Source organism: Phascolarctos cinereus, unplaced genomic scaffold (assembly GCF_003287225.1).
Source record: "Phascolarctos cinereus isolate Bilbo 61053 unplaced genomic scaffold, phaCin_HiC Scaffold_1;HRSCAF=81, whole genome shotgun sequence".
Lineage (NCBI taxonomy): Eukaryota > Metazoa > Chordata > Mammalia > Diprotodontia > Phascolarctidae > Phascolarctos > Phascolarctos cinereus.
Genome location: NW_027555514.1, coordinates 55347574 through 55375322, shown reverse-complemented (window position 1 = coordinate 55375322; position 27749 = coordinate 55347574). Strand labels below are relative to the sequence as shown.

Sequence of the window (27749 nt, the reverse complement as noted above, 5' to 3'; positions counted from 1 at the left end):
AGCATTAAAAGAGGACCAAAAAGTATGGGTTTCTACTCTAAACTCACCAGCTAAGGGAGTATTCTCCAGTTTTTCCCCCCCTACATTCACTAAAATGAGATTGAAGGAAGGACTGAGTTTTAAGATGGGAGATGTAGAAATCAGAAAGTAGGATATTTACAGAAATTACCATAATAATGTTTGTTAAAAGATTATAACTCTAAAGATTTCTCTCTACTCCAATTTGTCCCATGTCATCTTTCATATTCCTGTTAATGCCAAAAAAATTTTAGAAAATAAGTGGAAGAAAGATAACTGGCATGCTATATTTGGCCTGACCTGTAACAGGAAATATCATAAGTTCTGCAAAAGAATCCATTCTTGTTCAAATTCCAGTTAAATTTTGCAGACTCAAATTCTGCAAGATTTGGATAAGATTCAAAGAAACAGCTGAGGTGAACTCAGTTGCAAGCTCTATCATGCCTTGTTAGCTACTTGCTTAGAACAATTCCTTTTTTTTTTTTTTCCTGATTAGGGAAGCATTTCCTGCCACCTCAACTGATATCCAAGGTAGCCTAGCAAGTGATGGAGGAAATGAATCAATTCTTAGTGTGGGAACAATTCTCGTTCCTTGTAGTATCTGTCTCTTCTCCCACATACTCTATGAAAAGAGGAAAAGTAATCTCTAGTCTATGCCTCTTTTTCTTCCAATAAGCCAGAAGAAGGGAAAAAGAAAGACTAGAAAAGATAAGGCAGTGCAGTAAACAGCTTGATAAAGAAATGCCAAGAAATCAGTTTCAACTTTGTGTATATTTCAATAAGATATATACATACACATGTATGTATAAGTATATATGGTATATAGAAAGAATGTAATATTCTTTATATATACATATGTGTATGTGTGTATATGTGTGTACATAGGCAGCTAGATGACTCAGTAGATACAGTGCAGGCTTACAGTCAGGAAGACTTGAGTTCAAATTCGGCCTAGACCCTTACTAGCTGTGTGACCCTGGGCAAGTCACTTAACTCTGCCTCAGTTTCCTCATGTGTAAAATGAGTTGGAGAAGGAAATGGCAAACTACTCCAGGATCTTTGCCAAGACAATCCTAAATGGGGTCACAAAGAGACATGACTGAAGCAATTGAACAACAAAAATATATGGGTATATCTATACACACACACACACACACACACACACACACAAATATGTTTGTGTATTACTTATCCAGCTCTAAATATCACTAGCACTGGGAGTGTCTTAAGTCACTTTCCCCATCTTCCTCTCTCTGTGTACATGATTTATGACTGTTCTTTGTACTTCCCATTCTTCCTCCTATTTGTTCTTAAAAGTCCTTATCCCTGATAGTGTGTTAACTATAGTACAAGATCCTATAAGAGCAATGTAAAGTATCTGCAAGGGAGGGAAGAAAAATACTGCACAAAATAATGTTATCTAAGTTTTATTGTGATATATGAAAGTAACTCGAGATTCATTTCACTTTAAAGGAAATCTGCAACATCAGGCTCCATCACACTTCCCCTTCAATGAGTTGTCAATGTTCCACTAATCCAGGGAGTTGGTACCATCAGTGAATAGGCAGTAAATTGCACTATGAAGTGGGTTATCATTTGAGGTTGATAGGACAGCTATTAGTCAGTCAATGAGCATTTATTAAGAGCTTACTATCCGCCATGCACTGTGCTAAGTGCTGGGAACACAAATACAGGCAGAAGGACAATTTATGCAGAAGAGGCAGAGCAGGGCTGTGTAGTGGACAGAGTACCAGACCCAAAGCAAAGAGGCCTTTGAATTGTGATTTGGCAATTCATTCCCTATGAATGTAACCTGAGGGAAGTCACTTAACCTCTCGGAAACTCAGTTTCCTCATCTGTAAAATGGGGGGGAGAGAATGTTAACTAGATGACATCAGTACTCATTTCCCTTTCGATATCTGTGATTCTATGACCCCAAATTATTCAAAATTGGCACACTGACAAAAAACATACTGAAAGGTGGATTTCAAACACTGTCTCCACTCTTAAATTTTTAGAGAGAAGCCATAAATATGCAACATTTGCTCATGTTTCTGTCTGAAGGCAAAAGGAAAACCCCCATTTCAACCCAATTATAATGATGGGTCATGCATTCTAAAGTAGGATGCAGTCTCCTTACCCCTCACTCTCCAATTAATATAGTTATATAAAAAGCACTGATGGGGTTTTTATCCCTTGACTTTGAATCTGAGGTTATAAGTTTTTGCATTTCATATTCACTGGCAAAGCAGTTTTCAAGATTTATTACTTCCTCTTTTGCAAGTAAAATTTAATATTAATAACAAAAATTCTAAATCTACTTTTTCTCCCAATTTCTAAACCTCTATGCTGTTGAGGACTTAAAAGGTGATGAGTAACCTCCAACCAATGGCTGCCTCAGGAATGGTTGCAAGAAAAATGACTTGCAAACCTTAAGACAAGGTATTAATGTGAGCTGGCTTTGGCCAGCAGATGGGATTTCATCCTGAAGGGAACTCTCACTAAATAAACTCCTTTGAGCAATGCAGACAGGGATCTGTTCTGCATCTTCTAGTATAAGAGAGTTGCCAACCAGGCCTGAGAGGTTCAGTGACTTGCCTGGTATATACGAGAGGCAGGATTGGAACCCAGATCTACCTGGCTCAGAAGTCATCTCTCTATGCCCCTATGTAACACCAACTTTCTATAATAATGTTATTGTTATTATTATTTGAAAAAAGTGCTAGAGGTGGTGTTATTTATATAAATAAACAAGTCTAAAGTGAATTGTGTTATTTCCACAGAACAGATACGAAAAATAAGCTTTGGTTTACAAGAAAAACTTTCATTTTCAGGGAAAGCAACTGTTTGCCCTCCACTACAATCCTGCTCCCAGGCCTTGTGAGAGGTGACCTTGGGTTACTAAAGGCTGAAGTGGCTCTTCCTGGGCTGGAAACATGCCAAGTTGGGGCCTGTTGTCAGAGCATAGGACCATGCATTTGTCAACAGAAGGTTGGCCATCATTGGCAAATATTTTTAGCCAAAGCAAGAGGCTGGGAAAGTTCCTACCGAGACCTGGCAGTGCTGTAATCTGCTGCAATGGAAAGAGTACCCACAAGGAAGAAATCCTGCCTCTTCCAGGCTGCCATTCTGCAAGAGGCATTTCCAGCCATTGGTAGAGTAGAAGCTCCTTTAGGCAAAGACTGTCTTACTTTTGGTATTTGCATTCCCAGGGCCTATGCCAATTTTTAGAATATAGTAAGTGCTTAATAAATGCTTTTTTCGCGCATTCATCCATAGACATTCTTGGGAAGTATTCCAAGTATGAAGTCGATACCCATATCTTTGCTTCCTTTCCTTTCAAGTTTTTTGAAACCTTTACTCTAACCTGGATGCCCTATCTGACTGCTTCAACCCTGGCTCTAGCCATTGATACTGCTTCAGTCCATTTGATAGGTAAGTTAAATTGCTTGAAGATTTGCTTCTGTGCTTTCAAAAGAATTTTTTTTTTTGCCCCACCATAGCCATCACACCATAGCCTGAGGCAAGCATTCAAGCCCCTTAAGAATCTGCTTCCTGACTAGGCAGCTAAGTAGCACAACGGATAGAGGGCTAGATTTGGGGTCAGAAAGACCTGAGTTTGAATCCTTTGTCAGACACTGACTAGCTGTTTGACTCTGAGCAGATCACTTAACATCTCAGTCTCAATTTTCTTATCTGTGAAATGGAGCTAACATACATTTTAAAGAGCTAGTGTGAGTATCAAAAGAGGAAATACACATGTTCAAGAAAAAATGTTAATATTGTACACTGTGTTTCAGGCACAAATATACCAGAAACAATTTTTATTTAAGTTAATGTTAATCTAATGTCTAAGCCATTTCTGGCTGGCAGAGTTCTCCAGGCTCTTGGCTTTGATTCTCTACTCTAACCAAGGAAACTGGAGATGATATTTATCAGAATTTTGAACAAGAAAAAGACATGTAAAAATATAGTTTGGAATTAATATTTCAAAGTACTTGAGTAACCAAGCCACCATCCCATTCCCTCAAGGACCACTTCTTAAATCAATGGGACTCCTAGAGTTAAACAGAGGGACTTCCTTTTTTCCTTTCTCAACGGAAAAGGGTGAGTCATAGTCAATTGCTACAGAAAGCAAAGAGAAGACCACCCTTAAATGGGTCAAGTCAATCGCTTCAGAGTGGGGGAAAGCAATAATGTAAACAAGACAAGATTTACTCTTTGTTAAAAGGTAGTTTATCACCATTAATTTATTTCCATAAGAAAGACAATTTTGTCTTTGAACTCTCACCCACCTTTATAAGAGTTAAGACTCCCAGGAGTCTAAAAAGGGCTTCAGAGAAAAATATTATTTTTTGTTATTTTCAGGTGCACTAAAAAGGAGGCCCTGGAAGTACTTTGCAAGTTACAAAGCACTGTATAAATATTGTCATTATTACCTTTCTTTTCAAATTTACTTCCTGATACATCCCTTATAACAATAAACATCTATTTGCTATTGCTTGAATATGTCCTGGGTATTTCTTATTGTTCAGTTTTTTTTTTTTCTTCATGACCCCATTTGGGCTTTTCTGGGCAAAGATACTGGAGTGATTTGCCATTTCCTTCTCTGGCTCATTTTACAGATGAGGAAACGGAAGCTAACAAAGTTAAGTGACTTGCCCAGGGTCACATAGTGCCTGAGGCTGGATTTGAACTTAGGTCTTCCTGACCTCAAGTTCAGCACTCTATCCATCTACTGAAGGGCATTTATTTACTCATGGTATCTCCTCTGACTCAGAAGCCCTCCCAGCTTAAGGTCCAAGCTTTCTATGAAGCTTTCCCTAGCTGATCCCAGTCCTGTGTGGTCGCTCCTCCAGAAATCGTATTCCCTTTACTGACCACACCACTCATTTGGAGTACACTGTATACTCCCTTGCATTGCTCTGTATCTTCTCAGAAATATGTCCTATCTCAACATCTAGACTGTGAGGCCCTCAAGAACATGATGTTTGTCATGTAATTTTATGTATCTGCATTATTTAGAGAGATAGGGAAGCATAGTGGCTAGTCAGCTAGCCTCAAAGCCAGGACAACCTGGATTCAAGTCCCATCTCTGACAAATACTGGTTATGTGGCCTAGGATAATTCATTTAACCTCTAGATACACTACAACTGTAAGTTGCCTGGAAGGTGCCAACCTGCACTGATAGAGTTTTCGAATCTGGAAATTCCCATTGAAATCACAGGTCCGGTCCCTATAACTATCTCAGTTGTATAAGAGCAGAGTTTTCTGCATGGCAGGTTTGCAAAATATCTAATACATTTATTGATGATGATTGTGATTTATCAGGTCCGTTGTTGGGGAGGTCAACTACAAGAAACACTAGCTCACTGTTGATTGAGAAGCTCTGCGCTAGGAACTCATTTTTGTTGACTTTGTCTTACCAGTTAATGTTAAATAAGGTTAGTAGATAATGCTGATGAAGATATTCCCCAAATTAAGACCTGTGACAGAAATGCCTCATAATTTTTTTTAAAAGCTTGAAATGATTTTTAAAAAATTGGTCCAAAGATTAATCCAACGCAGAGCCATGCTGTCTACCATTCTGCTTAAAGATTATGCTGACTTCCTGAATTGATTTTCTTTTGTATATCAATGTTTCTCTAAACTACATCTGCCCTTATAGCAGAATTATTCTGATAGCTTTTAGCTGTATTATTAATCAAAAATGGTGCATTTCATAAGAAGTCTTCCCAGGACACATTGGACACGATTGCTCTATTTTCTCCAGTCCATGGCTCAAGGCTGACTTTGAGATAGTCCCTTTCACTGCTTACTTTATAAGTTTAAAAAAGAAAGAAAGAAGTCAAACACCCAGCCTCCAATCATCTTGACGTTTTATTACTTTACCTGTCAGGTATGTTTGCTCATGAATTTCTGTGATGCTCAACAGCTCTGATTGCTGCTGTTGGCAGCTCTTTCTTGCTTGATGCCAAGTCAAAGCCGATTTAGAATTTATCTGGTAGGAGATACCAGTCAATGGATCTTTGGTCCATAAACTTTCACTGCCAGCAACTACAAAAAGAAAACAAATAAAATTGTGAATTATAACCAGAATGTACATGTAATCGAAACATAACAAATTAAACCAACTTGTAATGAAATTTTAAAAATAACTCATAACTACATTTTAAAATTTAAATTTAACACAGAAGGACACATCCATTTACAAGAAATATTGCCTGAGGCAGCTAAGTATTTTTTTTGTTATTTTTTAAGTATTTAACATATTTCCTCCCTTAGTGGATAGAGTTCTTGACTTGTGGTCAGAAAACCTAGGTTTGAATTTACCTCACACACTTATTAGCTGGGTGACCATGGACAAATCACATAACATTTCAGGGTCTCACTCTCTTCATGACTAAAATAAAAATGATAATAAAACTTGTAATTCCAATCTCACAGGTTTTCGTGAAGAAAATGTACATTATGAAAACTTTAAGAGTCAAGTCTCTTGTATTAAACACCTGTTAGGTACCAGCCACTGTGCTAAGCAGTGAGGATAACAAAGAAAGGCAAAATTCACAGATTTTGCTCTGAAGTAGCTGAAGATTTAATGAGAGAGACAACGTGTGGAAAAATTACATACAAATAAGAAACATACAGGATACATTTGAGATAATCTCTGACAGAAGACACTAAGATTAAGCAGGACAGGGAAAGGCTTTTTGTAGAAAGTAGGACTTTAGCTGAGACTGGAAAGAAACTGGAGAAGACAGGAGGTTCCAGGCATGAGGAACAATTGGTGAAAATGGACAGAACTCTTCTAATTTTGTTCTATACAATGTAAGCTCCTTGAAGGCAGGGACAGATTTCACAGTCCCTGGCACAACAAATGATTGCTGAATTAAACTGAACTTAATATCAAAAAGACAAAGGAGGTTGACAGGGGGTCATCCACCATTCAACTCTCCCTGCGATCCATCAGGAATGCATAAGAAAGTAAAATTTTCTCTCCTTTATCCACTGGACACTTAAGATAATGTGGGTTAGAAAGTAAGGAGACTATAAACACACCAAACAGTAGGAAGGGAATGGAAATCAGCTGGACCTTACCAGTCCCATACAATCTCTTACATTTAAGTACCCACCACTCCATCACCAACGCCAACACTTACACACGTGTATACCTATGGTTGTTTACAAGTCTGTTATTGATGAGCAATCACAAAACTAAAATCAACTCTGGAGGAATCTCTAGAATTGGTTTTAGTGCCTAATGATTTAAATATCAAAGCACTAGTCTTGGAACAGTGGTTCAAATGAATTCAGTGAGTAGCTAGCGATTAAGCACAGTTAACTTAAGTACTTGGAGCCAGATTTGCCAAGATTTTAAGCAGATGCCTTTGAAAATTACACTAATACCAGAAGGCTGATATTGTTTTTTTACTGTTCAGTCATGTCCAATGACTGAACTCTTCATGACCCCACTTGGGGTTTTCTTGGCAGAGATACTGGAATGGTTTGTTATCTCCTTCTGCAGCTCATTTGACAGATGAGGAAACAGAGGCAAACAGGGCTAAGTGACTTGCCCCAGGGTCACACGGCTAGGAAGTGTCTGAGGCCAGACTTAAACTCAGGAAGATGACTTCCTGACTTCTTGGCCTAACTCTCTATCCACTGAGCCGACCAGCTGGCCCAGAAGCTTGATTAACAAAGTACTATTTAGCGCTGTGATGGGTCACTTAAATATCTACTTTCTAGATTTCAGTTTGTAAACTCGAAGGTGGGGAGAAGTCAAATGTAAATTTTTACCTACTTAATGTTCAGTCAATAAAGAAATGATTTACCAATTGTTTATCAGATATTTCTGAAAGTGAAAGAACTATTTTGAGGTGAACAGGGAGTTAAGTTAGTGAAACATCCACTTACTAAGTGGCAGGATACATTGATGGTACTCAGTAGTAACCCTTGGCAGTACGCATGATAAATTTTTGTTGTTGTTTTTGTCCTTCATTCTCAAAGAGGGCCATGACATCAGGGAGGCAATGCTATGACATGCAAGTGAATTGGATCTAAGTGAGGGAGGGCTGTGAAAAGTCACCAGCCTCATTTTCTCCTCTGGAACCATATCTGAATTCAGGGGACAGGTATAGATCAGGATGACTGGAGCTGGCCATGGATGCAGTGATAGAGGCCAAGTAAGAAATGAGGCAAAGAATGGTCTCTATAACCTGGTCAAAAAATAATCAATCTGGGAAGGGAAAACCCTCAGGGCTTCTCACACACATGCTAAGAGTTGCTGGCTGAACAACAACTTCGTTCAGTCCTTCAGCATCCATTAGATTGCAAGCACCTTGAGGGCAGGGACTGCCTTGGGCCTACTTTTATTTCCCCAGTGCTTAACACAGTGCCTAGCATATTGTTGTTTAGTCATGCCTGACTCTTCCTGACCCAATGAACTTGACTCGTCCATGATATTTTCTTGGCAAAGATACTGGAGTGGTTGGCCATTTCCTTCTCTAGTGTGTCCATTTTACAGATGAGGAACTGAGGCAAATAGGGGTTAAGTGACCTGCCCATGGTCACACAGCTAGCAATTGTCTGAGGCCAGATTTGAACTCAGATCTTCCTGACTCCAGATCCAGTGCTCTATCCACTGCACCACCTAACTGCCCTGCCTAGCATATAGTAGGTGTTTAAGAAATACTTATTTATTCATTGAAAACTTGTGTGATTTTTACCCATGCTATTACTCCCACCACTGATGCAGATGGCAAAACCCTCCTTGCCTTAGGAGAAGTCAATGTTATGGTCAAAATGCGTAGGTATGTATTTATGGTGGCCACTCTTCTGACGATGAGTCTCTCTGTAGTTAGCAAGTTTGGTCCTCACACAACAGGTTACTCCTATGGGCCCCAACTAGAAGTCTTTCCAGCTTGGTAGTATTTGCCAGAGCCTTTTACCCAGCCAGCATTGCCTTCAAAATTCCATGAACCTCACAGTGACATCAGAATAGCACCATATGGAGATATTATCTGAATATGAACTAAATACAATTGCTCATTTATCAAATTATTCTAGTATAGAATTTAAAAATAAATGCATGTAGGTATGCCCTCAAGATCCTTACCTAAAGAAGGAAAATACAGCGTATATTAGTAATATATAAAATATATATAATATATGATGTTAATAATGATAGTATAAATAATACTTTCCTCAACCAAGAGGTGTTTCCCACAATAGTCACAATATTCCTAGGGCCATTTTCCCCACAATTAAAATAAAATTCCACTTCTTATTCCATGATTCATCATATTCATTTCCATATAGCTTCTTTCAATGACTTTAAACTCGGTGACTATATTAAATTTAATATTTAATGGTTTAATATATAATAATATTTAATATATTTTAATATACTGTATATTATATAAGACTGTTTTAACATGTTCTTTGGATGCAAAAAGTTATCTTTTAATCATTGCTTAATGATGACACATCTTACCTAAGAAACTCATTTTTTTTACTTAAAATTAAACTTTTTCATTCACTTTTTGTTTTGGACTCTCAAATTATTGTTGTCATTCATTTTTAAATCTTTATAAGAATGTTAAATCTTTGTCAGTATCTGTAGTGTTCACATTTAAAACATATCATTTTGCATGTCTTTCCAAACATTGATTCACATCCTGAACATTTCAGAAAAATTAGTCTCCCTTGGTCACAATCACAATTACACAATCACCATCTCTCCTTGACACCACCTACATTCTTTCCCTAAATTTGTTACATACCTCTAATAGGGAAGTGATCATGGGCCTCTCTATCACAGGCATATACCACATTCAGTGATGTGAAATTTAGAGAAATGTCCCATGGCACACCAAAGAGGAAGATAAATGCAATGTGAATGCCCAGGACTGTATTTAAAATTAATTCAAATGAGTTCTTATTGAGTGCTTACTGGGGGCGAGGAATTGGTAAAAAATATGAAGCTAAGGACAATGTGTAGAAAGAATATAACATATGTCTGCAAGATACTTGAAATATCAAAGCATTACACCTAGAAAAGTTGTTTAATTAGATCCAACAAGTATTTACTAAGTGTCCATTATGTCCAAGATACTTTGCTAGGTGCTGGAGGACACAAAAATAGAAAATAAAAATAATTTCCTCTCTCTAAGGACTTTGATGGGGATTCAGGAGAGGGGAGAGGTGGGAGAGGTGTGGCTATAAAGGATTGTCAGTTGTTGTTGTGACTCAATTTTAGGGTTTGCTTGGCAGAGAAACCGGAGTGGTTTGCCATTTCTTTCTCCAGCTCATTTTACAGATGAGAAACTGAGGCAAACAGGGTTAAGTGACTTGACCAGGGTCACACAACTATTAAAGTGTCTGAGGTCAGATTTGAACTCAATTCTCCTGACTCCAGTCCCAGTGCTCTATCTACTGAGCCATCTAACTTCCTCTACCAAAATGTAAACATACAAATAAATCTAAGATAATTACAGGAAGTAAAGAGTTCTAGTGATTAAGAAGTCTCAGGGGTATATTCCTCATAATGTATACTTAAGATACAGGGAGCATAAAATTGAAATATGGTAAACTATGGGATAAGCCAGACTCAGTGAGTAATCTCAAAGTATTCTACTGTCCACTAAAGCATAGCAGCTTTGACTTGATTATAGAGAAAGGAATAGACCACAATGGGAGTTTGAGGTGCTAAAAGGAAAGTCACGAATTGGTGCTGTACATAATTTCACCTACCAAACAAGGAGCTCCTTTTTCTTTCTGCAGTTGGACAAGGAAAACTCAGCAATCCAAAAACCCCACTGTGGTCAGCTGAGGTGTCCGAAATAACAACCGAGAGTATGTCCCTTCTCCTAATTTAATTTAAAAAATGGGAATCCTGACTTTGCATTCTAGAGAGAGGAATTAAATAAAGCAAAGAGCCAAGTCATGTATTTGCTGACTAGAGCAAAAGGGAAAGTGGCCCACAGATGTGCGATTCAGCCTTCTCTAAACCAGATGCCCAGAAGTTGCAAGCTAAAGAGAATTTAGGAGAAAGGGGTCTTTTCCTTTTCCTGTTTTCATGATATAGTTGAGGAGGAAAATAGTTGTTTAAATAGGAGGAAAACATTACAATAAACAATACTGAAAACAAAGAAACATATACATTAGATGTCATCAGGTCAATTACCACTTCCTTTTTTTTTCCTGTATTAGACCTACATGATGGTTTGTGGTTTAAGGTAAGATAATATAGTTTCTTGGTTTTAGCTTGTGCAAATACATTCACATTTCATAGAATTTTAAAACATCAAGGTCTTTAAAAAAATGACAGTAGCAAAGCTATCAGTTGGTAAAGTACATTTGAAAATCTTGACACATGATTACAGTAATTAATATTTTTATTTCCCTTTCAGTTAGTTGTTGCAGTTAGATGTTACAGAGAAGAAGAAATATGTGATTTGTTGAAGATGCATGATTTAAAAGAGACAAAATTAATCTTATGCCAAATATATACTCAGGATGCCACTAGTCAAAACCAATACATCATTTATGCAGGATTTCTCTGTATGTTGGAATTTAACATAAAAATGGAGATTCTTTTATCCTGGGGAAAAGAGAAAGAGTCCCATTTCTTTGGACAAAAAGATTTATGGTGCCTTTAGAAATTAGGTTGAAATAAATCTTCAGAGCAAGGTTTTCTGGAGATTTATACAAATAGGGAAGATTTTCTCTCTCTCTCTCTCTCTCTCTCTCTCTCTCTCTCTCTCTCTCTCTGTATGTGTGTGTATATATATATGTATATTATATAATATATATATACACACACACACACACATACATATATGTGTTTACATATATGTATATATAGGTATGTATGTGTGAATGTATGTTTATATACAGACTTACCAAAAATCTTAGTGCAGTTTTAAGCATTAATAACTTCAGAAGCAGAAAAGCTACAAACATCCCCAAAAGTCACTTGAAAGCTTAATTATTTAAATGTCTTTTCAACTCAATTTTGTGAATTTTAGATAATACATTTTTAATTTTAATTTAATTTTCTAGATGACAGTTTCTCAGATCTTGCTTGGCCACCTGATCTGTCTCTATTAGAGTTCTTATGGGGGTCACAAAAAATTGTATCACATGCATCAAAACCTCCTTCTTTGGATGATTTTAAGGACAGGATTATAAATGCAATCTTTTCAGTCATTGAGCTGATGAAATTTTTACAAAGTTCAAAAATCTATTAAAGTGACATACAGCACAAGATAGTGGTTATATATCCATAATCAATCAATCAATATTTATTAAGTGCCCACTATGTGCACAGTGCTAAGTGCCAGAGATTCAAAAAGAAGAAAATGACAGTCCCTCTGCCCTTAAAGAGCTTATTACGATCTAACGAGGGAGACAACATATAAATAATATATACAAAGCAAGCTATATACAGAATAAATGGGAAATAATAGAAGGAAAGCAGACATGGAGTACCTGCATATGTTGAAAATTTGTATCAGTTGGTAAAATGCATTTTCTAAGCTCTTTGAGGACAAGACCTGATTTATTTCTGTATTTGTAACTCCAGCACCTAGCATAGTCCCTGGCCTATATAGATGGAGCTACATAATGTGTGCCGAATGAATGAATGAAAGAACAGATACAATGACGATCTGCATACACCTGGCATCAGAACCATCATGGTTCGGTCATATCTGTGGATCACTAATACAGGGGTGCACAGATGGTTGGTCTGACCAAAGGGAGAGTAGAAAGAATTCTGTACGTGGAGAAACAATCAAAGATGTAGAGCTGGAGAAATGTTAGTCAATCAGTCCATAAACATTTATCAAGGAACTGCTGTGTGCTAGACACTGGCAAAAAAAGATAGTCCCTGCCCACGAGGAGCTCAGAATCTAATGGGAGAGACAATAAGCAAGCAAATATATACAAAGAAGCTATGTATAGAATAAATAAGAAATAATCAAGAGAGGGAAGGCACTGGAATCAGAGAAGTTGGGAAATGCTTCCTATGAAAGATGGGATTTTAGTTGGGCCTTAAATGAAGTCAGGGAAGACAGTAGTCTGAGATGAAGAGGGAGAATGTTGCAGGCATGGTGGACAGCCAGAGAAAATGCCCAGGGCAAAAGACCTTTGAGATGGTTTAATCAACAGTGTGTAAGACACCTGTCAAACAAAGATGAAAAATTACATAGTTGCTGCCTTCCAGGAACTTTGTCAATCATAAGCAAGTACCACGTATATAGATAATAATTTAGAGCCATAAGGGACCTTAGAGATCAAAATTCAACCCCTTGATTTTGAAGAGGAGGAATATGAGGCCCAGAGAGAGGTCTAGTGACTTCCGCTAGGCCACATCAAGGTTCAAAACCAGGATTCAGATCTAAGCCTCCAGACTCCATATCAATTCGTTTTTTCTACTATGCCACACAACTATTTCACCTAACAACTGGTTCCTATAAAAGTGCTTCTCACATTTAATCTTCTTTATACACATCCAATTATACAAAATATCCAAGTATAAAGTCACTACATTATGCATCTAAAAATGCAGCTGTTTGGCCCTGACACTGAGTCTATTCTCATTACTATGACCTACACACATAGTAGGCACTTAATAAATGTTTGTTGATTTGACTTCTTACTCTCTATTCTGTATTGGACGTTACTTGCTAAAGGTAGCTTCCCAATTGATCTCTAAGTAATTTGGAGGTGGGAGATAAAAAGAAATAAAGAAATAAAATTTGAAAAAGCAGAGATTCAGAAAAAGGTCTTCCCTAGGAAAATTAATGATTGGGCATAACGTGGGAGTCAGGGCAGAGTGGGATCAGAGAAGACTGCTCTGGGAATACGTCTTCCATGCTTAGCCTAGAAGATCTTTATGGTCAGAAACGAGAAAGTTGTGCGTTTCAGGAATGGGAGACATAGCCTTTTATTAAAGTTTGGTTTTAGTCATACAGGAAATGAAATTTAAGATAAGCAACTGACTCAATGTTTGAGGTAGAGGGGAGCATGGAGGAATGATTCTCCTGGATTAGAAATTGGAATATAAGCAATGGCAAATGAAAATTAGTCAAGTGGTTAAGCTGGTCAGGGTGGATGAAAAGTGGGAAACCGACTGTCCCACTCATAAAACGTCCAAGCAGCAGGTTAGAATGAAGTGAGAGAAGAACTTTGGGTGACAGAAGGGGAAGAGGACATTTGGTGGCAAAAGAAGAGTGACGGAGGATGGGGAGAGACCAAAAAGGAAACCACTGTAATTCCTCTTTCTCCTTCTCTCCTTAAGTCTTAATACCACCTAAATCCTTTCTCAATGACAACTTTTTAGTAGACTTATGGAATTTATGATCTGGAACAGTTAGTGGAATAGAATGATATCAAATTGGAGGAAGGTCTCTTGTGGATCTTCTGAGGCACCTTGACCTTGACCCTGTTTTGTTGAACATTTGTATCATTTTGGATCATATTGGATCATAGATTAAGAGTTAGAAAGGACTTTGTGGCCATCAAGCCCAATGACTTGAACAAAGCCATAGAAGGCAAGCTTGATGTATTGTAGGTGACATAAAACTGTGAAGTATAATCAATATGATGAATAACTGAGTCAGCATCCAAAATGATTCTGATGAAATTAATTTAAAAAGGAGGGAAATGGGCTGAACTGAAGATGAAATTCAACAGGGATGGATGTAAAGTTATATACTTGGGTTCAAAAAATCACTTTCATGAGTACAAGCTGGAGAAGAGATGGCATGACAATTCTTGTGAAAAAGAGTGAAGCATGTAATATGAATAAAAATTCAGCATGTCAATAGTGGCCCTAAAAGCTAGCGCAGTTTCCAGGCTATGTTTCCAGGCCCAGTGTCCAGAAAAAAGAAGGTGATGGGAGTAGTAATAGATTATATAAGAAAAGGCAACAGTTTTAGAATAAGAAGTCCAGTGATTCAAATTCTGACTTAGATATTTGCTATCCGTGCAGCTCTGAACCAGTCACTTGCATTTCTCTTAGGGTTTTTTTGATCAGTAAACAAGGACTCTGTGATCTCTTAAGATCTGTAGAGTCTAGCTTTATGGTGTCTAATATTTTTCTCACAGAGACTTTGGACAATGCAACTGTCCCTTTAAGAGTACAGAAACCAAATGTAATGTTGAGAAAAGCAGTTTGTGCTGGCAACTTCCAGGTCAGCTGAGAAAAATGTCTACTATAAAGTGCATCTCCCTTCGGAGTCAGAGAGAAGGTGTGGGGTTTATCTGTAACTTATGAGGATCTATGAGGAATCTCTGAAAAATACAGGGGCAAAGAAGATGATGTGAAATGTCTTCTTCATTAGAACTGTCATAAACAATATATTATTATAAAGAAACTTTATAAAGGGAATTTAAATAACATATGAAGAATTTGTGAGTAATTGGCAAGTACAATGTATTTTGGAAAGATGGTTTCCTGTGGTTTCTGAAGAGAAGACAAAGAGAAAGGATGAATCTAGCTAATTTCCGAAGAGACTGAATTTGACTCTTATCTAGAGGACAAATATGAATACGATTTCTGAGACACTTCAATCAGTATCTTAAATGAATTAAATGGTGTGAGACTGAATTTGCAGACAGATGAAAAAGAATTACCTACTGTTTATATTGAGAGTTTGAGATAAGTGGCTGTAAACTTTAGCATGATAAAAAATATTGCAAACAGTTACATATGCATTTGTTTTATTATTGCTTTCATTTGATAATAAATTTTATATTTAGTCATTTTAATATTGATTTAATTATAAAAGAACAAGAACAATTACTGAATGGCAAAGGAATTTTCTCCAGTTTATTAAAATAACTAATATTTGATGAACTAGAATGACAGCTCAAGATAATTAATGAGAAAGTGATTGCAAGTTTATTAATGAGATCTAAGTTATCCAAATATATCCCTGGCTCATTCAAGATCAGTGGTGTCAAATTCAAATAGAAACTGCAGGGTGCATGTTGACTTAGAAAACCACATATTAATATTATTTATCTTCTAGTGTATTTTTATTTATTTTGTTAAACATTTCCCAATTGTGCTTTATTCTGGCTTTGGCCCAACTCTGGAGTGACAGCAGGTGTTGGACACCTCTACTCTAAAGAACTTGAGGATAAAAATAAATCAAGAGTATGAGTTAAATCATGGACTTACAGGGAACATACCAAGGTGAGGTATAGAAAAATCCCCATTGTGCTTTGCTCCACGTGAGGGCTAATGGCCTGTTTGCTAATAGATATAATCCTATGATAATGTTGCAACACCATGGCCTACATAAGCTGTATCTGAAATACAGTGGTTAGTTCTGGGCACCACATTTTATAAGAGAAATAGGCAAAGTGGAGCATGCCCAGAAGAGGGTAATGGGGACAGTGAGAAGACCAAAGATTGTGCCACAAGAAAATCAACTGAAGGAATTGGCAGTATTCACCCTAGAGAAGAGAAGACATGGGAGGGATCTTAAGATATATGAAGAGCCATCATTGAATTAAGATTGTTCTACTTGGCCCCAGAAGGCAGAAATGTGTAGGAGTCATGTACAGATGTTGTATACAGACTGACCAAGCCATTCCACATAGCAAAAGTCTTAATCAGTTAACAAGCAAGTATTAAGTGCCTACTACATACCAGGCACTGTGCTTGGCTCTGGGAATCCAAAGACCAAAATTAGAGAGGGGGCAAGAAAAGAGAGAGGGAGAGAGAGAGAAATGGTTCCTCTCCTCAAGGAAATTATTTTCCACTAGTAGGCTACAACATGTATAGAAATAAACAAATGCAAAACATAAATAACATAAATGTCATTTAAAGAAGGGGCTCTAATTAATGGGGGAATCAAAAATATATACACACACAAACACATCTATGTATAGATATAGATATAGATATAGATATAGATATAGATATAGATATAGATATAGATATAGATATAGATATAGATATAGATATAGATATAGATATAGATATAGATATAGATATGGATATAGATATAGATATAGATATCTATATTATATATATATATATATATATGCATGTAGGTAGATAGATTCATACATACATACATCATGGGAGGTGACCTGAAGTGAGCTTTGAAGGGGTCTTGGGGAGCTCTGAAGGGCACTGCTGAGGTGTCAAGCTGCAGATTGCCCCAGAGCCACAATGAAGTGGAAGTTGGGAGGAAGAACATTCCAGACATGGGAGACAGCCAAAGGCATGGAGGTAGGAAATGAAATGCTGTATATAGGGAACACCAATTAGGTTAGTTTGGCTGAAAGGTAGTAATGTGTAATCATCCTGGAAAGGTAGGCTGGGACTAGAACTCTACAGTCTTTAAACCCCAAAAGACGAGTCTGTGTTCTTATCACAGATGTAATAAGAAGCCACTGAAACTTCTTGAGAAGGGGAGCTCACATAGTCAGTCTTGCCCTTTAGGAATATCAATTTGACTCTTGTGTGGAGGAGGTTAGAGAGGATGGATACAGGAAGACCAATTAGAAGCAATTGTTATTATCTAGGCTGGAAGTGAGTCAGGCCTAAACCAGGGTCCTTGTGGTGTCCGTGAAGAGAACGGCCAGACTGATGGAGATGTCCTAGTGCCCCAATTCACTGACATATTGTAACAGACTTCTTTTTGGGGGGGTTTTTTGTTTTGTTTTGTTTTTTTGTAACAGACTTATAATCTCACCACCCAGCTCACTGGTATAAAATATTAAATAATATCAAATAAATTTTGAGTTCTTAAGTTCTACACATTAAGAAATTAATTCATTTCCTCTGCTTAAACCTATGAAGGCCAAAATAAACCTGCTGTTCTTTTTTAAGGCCAAGTATAATAACAATGTTCAACTTTAAATTAAGAGATCAATTTGCAAATAGAATGTATAGAAATCCTTGTTTGACTAGGTAGAAACAACTTAAAAACAGGCCCAGTTTAACATAATATTACTTTTAAAATGATGGGCATAAAATATTTTGCTTCATCATTATTATTACTATTATTATTATTATACCAACATATAATTAGCATAGTTCTAACATCCTTCGCGTTTTCCCACTTGGGTTCATTTCATCACATGTGACACAGAAAGGTGTAATTCAGAAAAGCCCACCTCCATTTCTCCCTTTATCAAACTATATGTATTATTAAAAACATTATTAAACAGTAGTTGACCTGTATTCCAATGTGATATTAAGGAAATGAACTGCATTCCTACTTCTGAAGTTAAGTGTAAGGGACTTGGTCATACATTGTAACTGCCAGGATGTCATTTGTATCAATACCTTGGAAAAAAAGTTGACAGCGTTTAGGAGCAGGAGTAAGAGTTGTGTATGGAGGCCCTTCTTAAAAATAAAGACTTCATTTAATGTCAAGAATCTGGTACCAGGTATGGTGGCACATCCTTGTGACCCCGATTACCAGAGGCTGAGGATGGTGGCTGCCTTGAGTTTGGTCGTTCTGAGCACAGAAGGCTATGTTAATTGGGTGACCACATGATGTTTAGCATCAACATGATGAGTCCTACGATCAGGGGTCTCCCTAGGAAAGGGTGAATTAGCCCAGATCAGAAATGGAGCAGGTCAAAACTCTCCTGCTGATCATTAGCGGCATCAGGCCCCTAAGGAGCCCTACAGTTCTAACCCGGGGAAATGGGAGACACCATGATCTCCAGAAAGAAGGCTGGACTAGGAGTCAGAAGACCTAGCTCCCAAGGGATGCTCTGCTTCTAATTCATGTTGTTTGGTCATTTCAGGTATGACTCTATGTGGGGTTTCCTTGGCAAAGATACTGGACTGGTTTACCATTTCTTTCTCCACCTAACTCCTATAGCCTTGAACAAGACATTCAACCTCTGGCTGCCTTGGTTTTCCCATCTGTACAAAGAGAACAGTGATGCCTATACAAAGTTATTATGGGAATAAGAGGAGACAATAGCTATTTATACACTTTGGAAAAGCAAAAGGCACTAGACAGGTGTAAGGTATTATTGTTTTCGTCACACAGCAAAATTTTATGGCTCAATAATCATGCCCAGTTACTCACATTTCAGTGGACAGAACCCAAATAGTTTGTTTGCTTGATAATCAGCTGCAGTCCCACACCAGAGCCAGCCGTCGGATCTGCCAGCAGCAGTACAGTCGGCATACCACTTGTCTTCAAACTTGAAAGGGAACACACATGGTGCTCCATTGGAATTCCCCAGTAATGTATACATTTCTAAGGAAACAGATTAAGAAGGACATATATAAATACAGTCTTTATACTGAGCATATGAGCAAATCTTGACTTTAAAATATTCATGCAACAGATACATACACCTTCCTGATTCTCATGAAGAAAGGTCTTAGAGACTTTCTTTATTCTGATGAACCTTCCCTTCCTCCCTCCATCCCTTCAAAATATGTATCCTTTCTCTTGTGACCTTTGACTAGAATCATTGACATAGTGCTGAAAGGTACCTCAAGGAACATGAAGTAAGCAATCACATAGTAATGTGTTGACATTGCTCTAAGCACTTGGAATGGAATACAAAGGGATGGGAGAGGAGAGGAGAGGAGAGGAGAGGAGAGGAGAGGAGAGGAGAGGAGAGGAGAGGAGAGGAGAGGAGAGGAGAGGAGAGGAGAGGAGAGGAGAGGAGAGGAGAGGAGAGGAGAGGAGAGGAGAGGAGAGAGAGGAGAGGAGAGGAGAGGAGAGGAGAGGAGAGGAGAGGAGAGGAGAGGAGAGGAGAGAGAGGAGAGGAGAGGAGAGGAGAGGAGAGGAGAGGAAGGAGAGGAGAGGAGAGAAGGGAGGGAGGAGAGGAGAGGAGAGGAGAGGAGAGGAGAGGAGAGGAGAGGAGAGGAGAGGAGAGGAGAGGAGAGGAAGAGAGGAGAGGAGAGGAGAGGAGAGGAGAGGAGAGGAGAGGAGAGGAGAGGAGAGGAGAGGAGAGGCACTAAGGTTAAGGAGGATGGGAAAGGCTTCATGCAGAAGGTGGTACTTTAGTTCAGACTAGAAGGAATCTAAAGAAGCCAGAAGGTAGAAAAGAGGATAAAGGGTGTTCCCAGGTGTTAAGTCCAACACCTTATTTTGCAGATGAGGAAACTGAGGCTCAAGGAAGTTAAATGAATTGCCTAAGATTATAGGAGTAAATGTCAGTGGTGGGATTTGAACTCAGTTCCTCTGACTCTAAAGTCAGTGCTCATTCTACTATACTATTAAAGCTACGTAGACAATGTCATCAAAGGAAATCAGTTTGAGTACTGTCCTTTTTAACAAACAAGTTGTCTCCTCTAAAAAAAAATGAATGTTTGTGTAAATAGACATATGCATATATGTATGCAGATTGCATATATATTATGTCCTTGTGTGTAATATCAATACATACTTGGAAGGAGGAGCTGAATTCCCTCTCAGTCTTTCACCTTAACTTTATCTCCCAACTCCTCTTCATTTCTTTCTATACCTTAAAACTGACGGATATATACAGTAGCATGAAAAAAATCATTTTTAATTGGGCCACAAAATGTTTTTTATAGAACCAACTGAATTGTTCAGGGTCTGATGATCAAGTTTGCCTTTTGCCCCATTTCATGGTTCACCAAAAACTTATGAATTAGGCTTTGGTTTAAACTTTAAAGCCTTTAGGTAAAAAAAAAAACTGTCACACTGATAATGCTGATGGCTAACACAGTATTTTAAAATTATCTGTGGATTTAAAAAATCCAGGTTGTCCATATCATCATGACTTTAAATACTAAGAATTGACTGTAATATTATCTGAGCAAACTGAATAAGCCTAAGGATGGATTTATACTGTTTTCTTTCAGTTTGTTAGTAAAAGTGAGAACAAAAGCCCTAGACAGAGCCCAAAACAGTGCAAGCTTGTTAAGGACAGGAAGGTTCATTTTTTTCCCCCTTCTTCTTCCCCATTGCCTTGCACATAAAAGGTCTTTAATAAGTGCTTATAAGGACAGCTAGGCAGCACAGTGAATAGAGCACCGGCCCTGGATTCAGGAGGACCTGAGTTTAAATCTAGCCTCAGACACATAACACTTACTAGTTGTGAGACCGTGGGCAAGTCACTTAACCCCATTGCCTAGCACAAAATAATAATAATAATAATAATAATAATAATAATAATAATAATAATAACTGCTTATAGATTGACTGATTGACTAATTGATTGGGCTGATTCTTACTGCATATTTATAGTCATATATCTGTCCCCTACATAAAATGGCCATATGTTTCAAGAAAAGAATCATAGGACAATAGATTGAGCTGAAAAGGATCTTAGAGGCCATTGATTAAAACCTCATTGTTTTACAGACATGGAAACTGAGGCCTGGAGAGGGTAAATGACTTGCCCAGAGTCACACAAGCTAGTAAGTGTTTGAGGCAAAAGGAACAACAAAGGTTTGGGAATTGTTGGAATGACCTAGTCTGGGAAAATTTGCACAAGTATCTCTATTCTAACTGCCCACTTTTAAGTGAATAGAATTGGTCAGATTATTGTATAGTATTTTTGTCATTAGGCAGGGTTTTAAAGGTATTCTTTTTCTGTTCAGCTCTCCCTATTCCTTTCATTTACCATGAAAGAAAAGGAGAAGCAAATTGCGTTCTCCCAGAGGTAAGCTCCTTGAGGTCAGGGAAAGTTTTCCTTTTTCTCGTTGCATACCCAGAGCTTAGTAGTAATTTTTCTTGGTGATCTCCTCAGCTCCCATGGACTCAGTTAGTACCTCTATGCTGATGATTTTCAAATCTACTTATCCTCTCTGAAGACTGTCAGACTCACACCTTCAACTGTCTTTTGGAAATCTCTAACTGTATGTACTGGAGACATGTTAAATTCAACATGCCTAAATCAGAATTCATTATTTTCCCCTCCAAACTCCTAACTTCCCTATTATACTTGTCATTTCTTGTCTTATTGTTATAAGTAGCATTTCTAGTAAAATACTGAATAATAATAGTGATTGTTAAGATATTAGGAGACACCCTGTTTTCCAGAGCTAAGGCCCAGCATACAAGCTGTTCCTTGAGCTTGGCATGACAACAATCCTTTGCACCTATCCCCTGGATGAACACTGCTGCAACTAAATCACAAGAGTGATGGTCCCTGAGCTCAGGCAAGCACCAACAGGCCCAGACGTGAAGCCCTGCTATAAAGGACTTTTTGTCACTAGACAGCCTTGCCTCACTGTTGCTGTTCTGCCTCACTACTGTTGCTACCCTACACTGTTTGACTCTTTGTCTAGCCACAAGTATATAAATCAAGGTTCAGTCCCACTAAAGCAGGTTCCCCAACTAGGGGCAGGGCCCCAGCATTTGTGTCTAATCTACTTCAGCCATTTCCCTCACTTTGAAATTAAACTTCTGTTTGATTCATGACCCTGCTGTCTCTAGCCTGCGTTGTTCAGCTCTGGCCACCCCGGTTCAGTCCAGTCGATGGGATCCTGAACATTTTTGCTTTACTTCTGACCTTTTGTGAAGGCTTTTAATTTATTCCCATTACAGATAAGACTTGCTCTTGGTTTTAGACAGATACTATTTATTTTAAGAAAAGCTTCATTTATTCCTGTGCTTTCCAGGGTTTTTAATGGGAATGAATATTATATTTTGTCAAAAGCTTTTTCTGCATCTATTGCTATGACCATATGATTTTTGTTGTTTTTGTTGTTACTGTTATAGTCAATTATACTTATCATTTTCCTGAAATTGAAACAATCCTGCATTCCTGGTATAAATCTTATTTGGTCATAGATGATATTTGTGGTATACTGCTGTAGTGTCTTTGCCAGTATTTTATTTAAAAATTTTGCATTAGGGAAATTGGTCTATATTTTTTTCTTTTTCTGCTTTTGCTCTCCCTGATTTAGGTGTCAAAACCATATTTGTGTCACAGAAGGAATTTGGTAGGACTCTTTACCTATTTTTAAAAATAATTTATATAGTATGAGAATTAATTGTTCTTTAAATGTTTGGTAGAATTCACTTGTAAATCTATCTGGTCTTGGGAATTTTTTCTTAGGGAGATTATTTATGGCTTGTTCAATTTCTTTTTCTAAGATAAGGTTATTTAAGTAGTCTATTTCCTTTTCTATTTATCTGGGCAATTTGTATTTTTGTAAATATTTATCACTTCAGTTTTATTGGCATATAATTAGGCAATATAGTTCCTAATAATTGGTTTAATTTCATCTTCATTCATTTCATTGATACGCTTCATTTGGTTTTCTTCTTTCTTTTTTTAAATCTAATTAACCAATGTTTTATCTACTTAATAGGGTTTTTTTTTTCATAAAACCAGCTTCTGGTTTTATTGGTTCAATTTTTTTTTCTTACATTCAATTTGATTAATGTCTCCTTTGATTTTTGGGATTTCTTTTTTGGTGCTTAATTGGATATTTTTAAATTGTTTTTTTTTTTAACTTGTATGCCCAATTCATTAATCTGCTTTTTTCCTTTTTTATTGATCTAAACATTTAGAGACATACATTTTCATCTAAGTACTTGTTTTGACTGCATCCCACAAATTTTGGCATGTTACTTCATTGTTGTCATTATCTTTCATGAAATTACTTATGGTTTCTATAATTGTTCTTTGACCCACTCAATCTTTAGAATTAGATTGCTTAGTTTCCAACTAATTTTTGATCTATGCTTTCAAAGCCTGAATGCAATTTTTATTGTATTATGATCTGAAAAGGGTGCATATAATATTTCTGGTTTTCTGCATCTGTTTGTGAGGTTTTTGTGCCCTAATACACGGTCAATTTTTGTGAAGGTGCCATGAACAGCTGAGAAAAATGTATACTTCCTATAACTCTTTCTATTCCCATTCAGTTATCTTTAAAGCTTCATCATATCTAACTTTTCTAAAATTCTATTCATCTCCTTAATTTCTTTCTTATTTATTTTGTCATTGTGTTTATCTAGTTCTGAGAAGAATAAATTGAGGGACCCCATTAGTATAATTTTATAGTCTATTTCCTCCTGTAACTCATTTAATTTTTCCTTTAAGAATTTGGATGCTATGGCATTTGTTGCATATATGTTTGGTATTGATATTACTTCATTGTCTATAATACCTTTTAGCAAAATAAGTACTTTCTCCTTTGAAATTAAACAACCTAGTTTCCAGACTCAACTTTACCACTCATACTACCTGTGTGATTTTGGGCAATTTACTCAACCTGTCAGGGCCTTAATTCCTACATATATAAAACATAGGAACTGATACAATTGCTATTGAGGTAGTTTCCAGTGCTGTATCTTATGCAATTTTTTAATATCCTTCACTGAAAATAAGCAGAAAAAAACCAAACTCATCAGTGTTTCAGTTCTAACCCTGATTCTCCTTTCCTGAAACCTCATCTAATTATTCACCTCTATCCAATTAAGTATTGAGTTTAAGATGTTCATTAGGTGCTTAGGATGCAGAGACAAAATGAAAACCAGCCCGTGCCTTCAAAGAACTTACATTCTCACCACCCAAAATTTTTAATCAATCATTCCTCATATCCAAAGAATCATAAAATCTGAAGTTGCCAAAGATAAACGAGTACAACTTCTCTGACCTTAAGGTTGTTCTCAAGCACACCCCGCAATGGATAAATATCCCATGTTGAAATATATCATGGGATGAGAAAACAGAAGCAACGATCGTGATCTTCTAACTTTCCTGTAGGAATTTAATATCATCTGCCTAGAAGAGACAGAAATGCTAGAAAATTAACTTTTCCACATTCATTGTTTCAGATCCTGTCATTTCCATCCAGCCACCCAACAAAGTAACTCTGACTAAGGTGAACACAAGGCTAATCTCTGGGCTGCCTGGTCCACACAATAAGAGCACATTCCTCTCATTCCTTCCTTCCAGTCTTACTTCTCACTATTTTTCCTTCAGGTACTCTATATGCTAGCCAAACTGGACTGTTCAATAGCTTTTAAATATACCTGAATGCAGCACTTTCCCATTTCAATGCCTTTGTTCAAACTATTTCCTCTGCTTATAATGAAGCACTACATGGCATAGGGAATAAAGCGATGGACTTGGAATCAGGAAGATCTGAATGTGAAGCTTGTGATCCTGGGTAAGTCATTCCATCAGCCTCAGTTCTGTCATCTACCTCACAGGGTTATTATGAGGATCAAATGAGATAACACACGTTCGGTGCTTTGCAGATCTTAAAGTTGTATACAAATAACTACAGCAGCAGCAGCAGTAGAGAGTAGTAGTAGTAGCAGAAGCAGCATTAGTAATAGACAGTAGTAGTAGTGGTAGTAGGGGCAGCAGTAGCAGTAGAAAGCAGTCATAGTAGTAGTAGCAGCAGCAATAGTAGTAGAGGGAAGTAGTAGTAGAAGCAGCAATAGCACTAGAGAGTAGCAGCAATTAGGAGAAGTAGCAGCAGCAGCAGAAAATAGTAGTAGTAGCAGCAACAGCAGTGGTAGTAGAGAGCAGGAACAGCAACGGCAGTAGCAATAGTAGAGAAAAGGAGGAGCAGCAGCATTAGTAGAGAGCAGAAGTAGCAGCAGAAGCAGCAGCAGTAATTGTAGTAGTAGTAGAGATAAGGAGGAGCAGCAGCAGTAGTAATAGTAGTAGAAAGTAGCAGCAGCAATAGTAGAAAGTAGTAACAGCAGCAGCAAGAGGCCAGGAAACTATATTCAAGTGTTTCTTGTGATATAAACTGTCTATATGACCCTAGACAAGTCACTTAATCTCTTAGGAATCTAGACCATTCTCTAAGGCTATAAATGTGCTGATCTGAATTGGTAAAGGGAATTTTCTTGTCTGAGAGTTATCTGTATCAATAAAATTACCTTATTAATTAATTTATTCTATGTCCATCAAAAATCTTATGTTTCCTTCAGAATCCAACTCAAATGAAAACTTCCTTTATCTTCCTAACAAAAAGAGATTATCTCCTACCTCTCTCTCTCTCTCTCTCTCTCTCTCTCTCTCTCTCTCTCTCTCTCTCTCTCTCTCCACCTACATCTCTCTTTTTTTCCCCCATCTCCTCCCTCTCTCCTGAGTCCTATAACACTTAGAGTTAATGCATCTTGTGCTAGAGTGTTGTAAACTTCCCTCATCTCCTCCACTTGACTGAAATCTCCTTGTGGGCAAGGACCAAACCTTATCTTTGTGTTGACCATCAAGAAGACCAAAAGTCAATCAAACCAAAACTAATAAGGATACCAAGACCAGTGCCATAAATGGAAGTCAGCTGAAGGCTCCTCAAAGCTTGGTAAGGTCAGATAATTTTATAAAGAACTTACGTTCTCAAAAACAGAACAAATTTTCTTAGAAAAACAGTGTGGGGAATTTCAAAATAAGCCACTAAAACTTTCAGATCAGCTGTCAAGGACTCTCCCTAACTCATCATTGTCCGGATGAGGAAGTATAGACTCTCAAATCTCTATTGGTGACTGATATCCAAAGTATTCTTTTTTCCTGTGCATTACAATCAGAGTGCCACCTTCATTCATGTTGCTTTGTATAGCAGTAATGATCAATTAAGTAGAAACTTTAATAATTCTTTCTATAATTTTATTTGGTCTAGATCTGTGATTTCATTGATAGAGGGAATTCCCAATGTGCAAATTCACTCTATCAATGAAGATGGACAATTATTTTGCAACTTACGAATTTAGAGAATTACAGGAACGTGAGGGGTGGAGGGTGGGGGGAGGTAGGGCACTGACAGTTTAAGTCACCTGTCCAGGGTCCTACAGTCAAGTTGTATGAGAAATAGGACTCAAATCCATCTTCCTGACTCTGAGGTTAGATCTCTCTCCATTACTCCATGATGCCCTTATAATGTAGTACTGCATTTAAAAGAATGACCACATTTCCAAGCTAGCAAAAAACTTTTTTGTTCCAATTAGCAATGAAAAACTAGCTTTCGATTGAGCAAATTAAAAAAAAAAACATAGGTTCATACTGTACTACAGGTCTAGAATTGGATCTTCTAGTTCAACCCCTTATTTTATAGATGGAGAAACTGATGCCCAGGGCAGCTAAGTGACCTATCGAATGTCCAAAGGTAGTAAGCTGCAGAGAAAGAATTTGAATCCAGGACTTCAGTGATTTCAGGGACAGTACTTTTTTTCCCACTCTACAACACTGTCTCTATAAGTAAGTAGGCAAATTAAAATAAATTCAGAACTTTACCTTCATACCCTCGAGAGCATAAGTCATCACTAGTTCCGTGGACCTTCCATCTGCTCCACAGCCCTGATCCCTTGTAAAGCATAATATTCTTTTCTTGCTTGTTTCCGTAGTTAAAATACAAATCTTCTCCGATGATTCCAAAAAGGGTGTCATTTTTGCATTCCCATTTCTGAAGGTCATTTTTGGAATCACAGGGGAAAAGAGTGACCGGAACCCAGTCGCTCTTGGAGGATACTCCCAAGCACATTTAAGTGCAACGCTCATCACCTGGGTGTTAGACACCCATCGAAATTTTTGTGATTCACTCTCCAGGTTGCACGGGGCTGTTTGAACGGCACTGGCGCTTACTACATTCACACAGCGCTTGTGATCGTCATTGTAGATTAAAAATTGTTTGGTGTCTGCAAAACAAAACAATCAAAGCTTTGTACTTAGTTTGGTAAAGTTGACAAGGAAAATATGTTAAGCCAGAGATTCTCAACCCTTTCCAGAAGTCATCTCTTTTGATCTTCTGGAAGTCTAAACATTATCATGGAAGAAGAAAAAA

General features: G+C 37.5%; 1 protein-coding gene across 1 annotated transcript in view; it reads right to left on the bottom strand.

Moving 5' to 3' along the window:
- MRC1 (mannose receptor C-type 1) overlaps positions 1–27749 on the bottom strand; it is a 126629-nt gene that overhangs the window by 80836 nt on the left and 18044 nt on the right. The window contains 4 exon segments of the mRNA XM_020966870.2: positions 5912–6076; positions 19096–19269; positions 27203–27448; positions 27451–27603. Coding sequence (XP_020822529.1) covers positions 5912–6076; positions 19096–19269; positions 27203–27448; positions 27451–27603 — 738 coding nt within the window.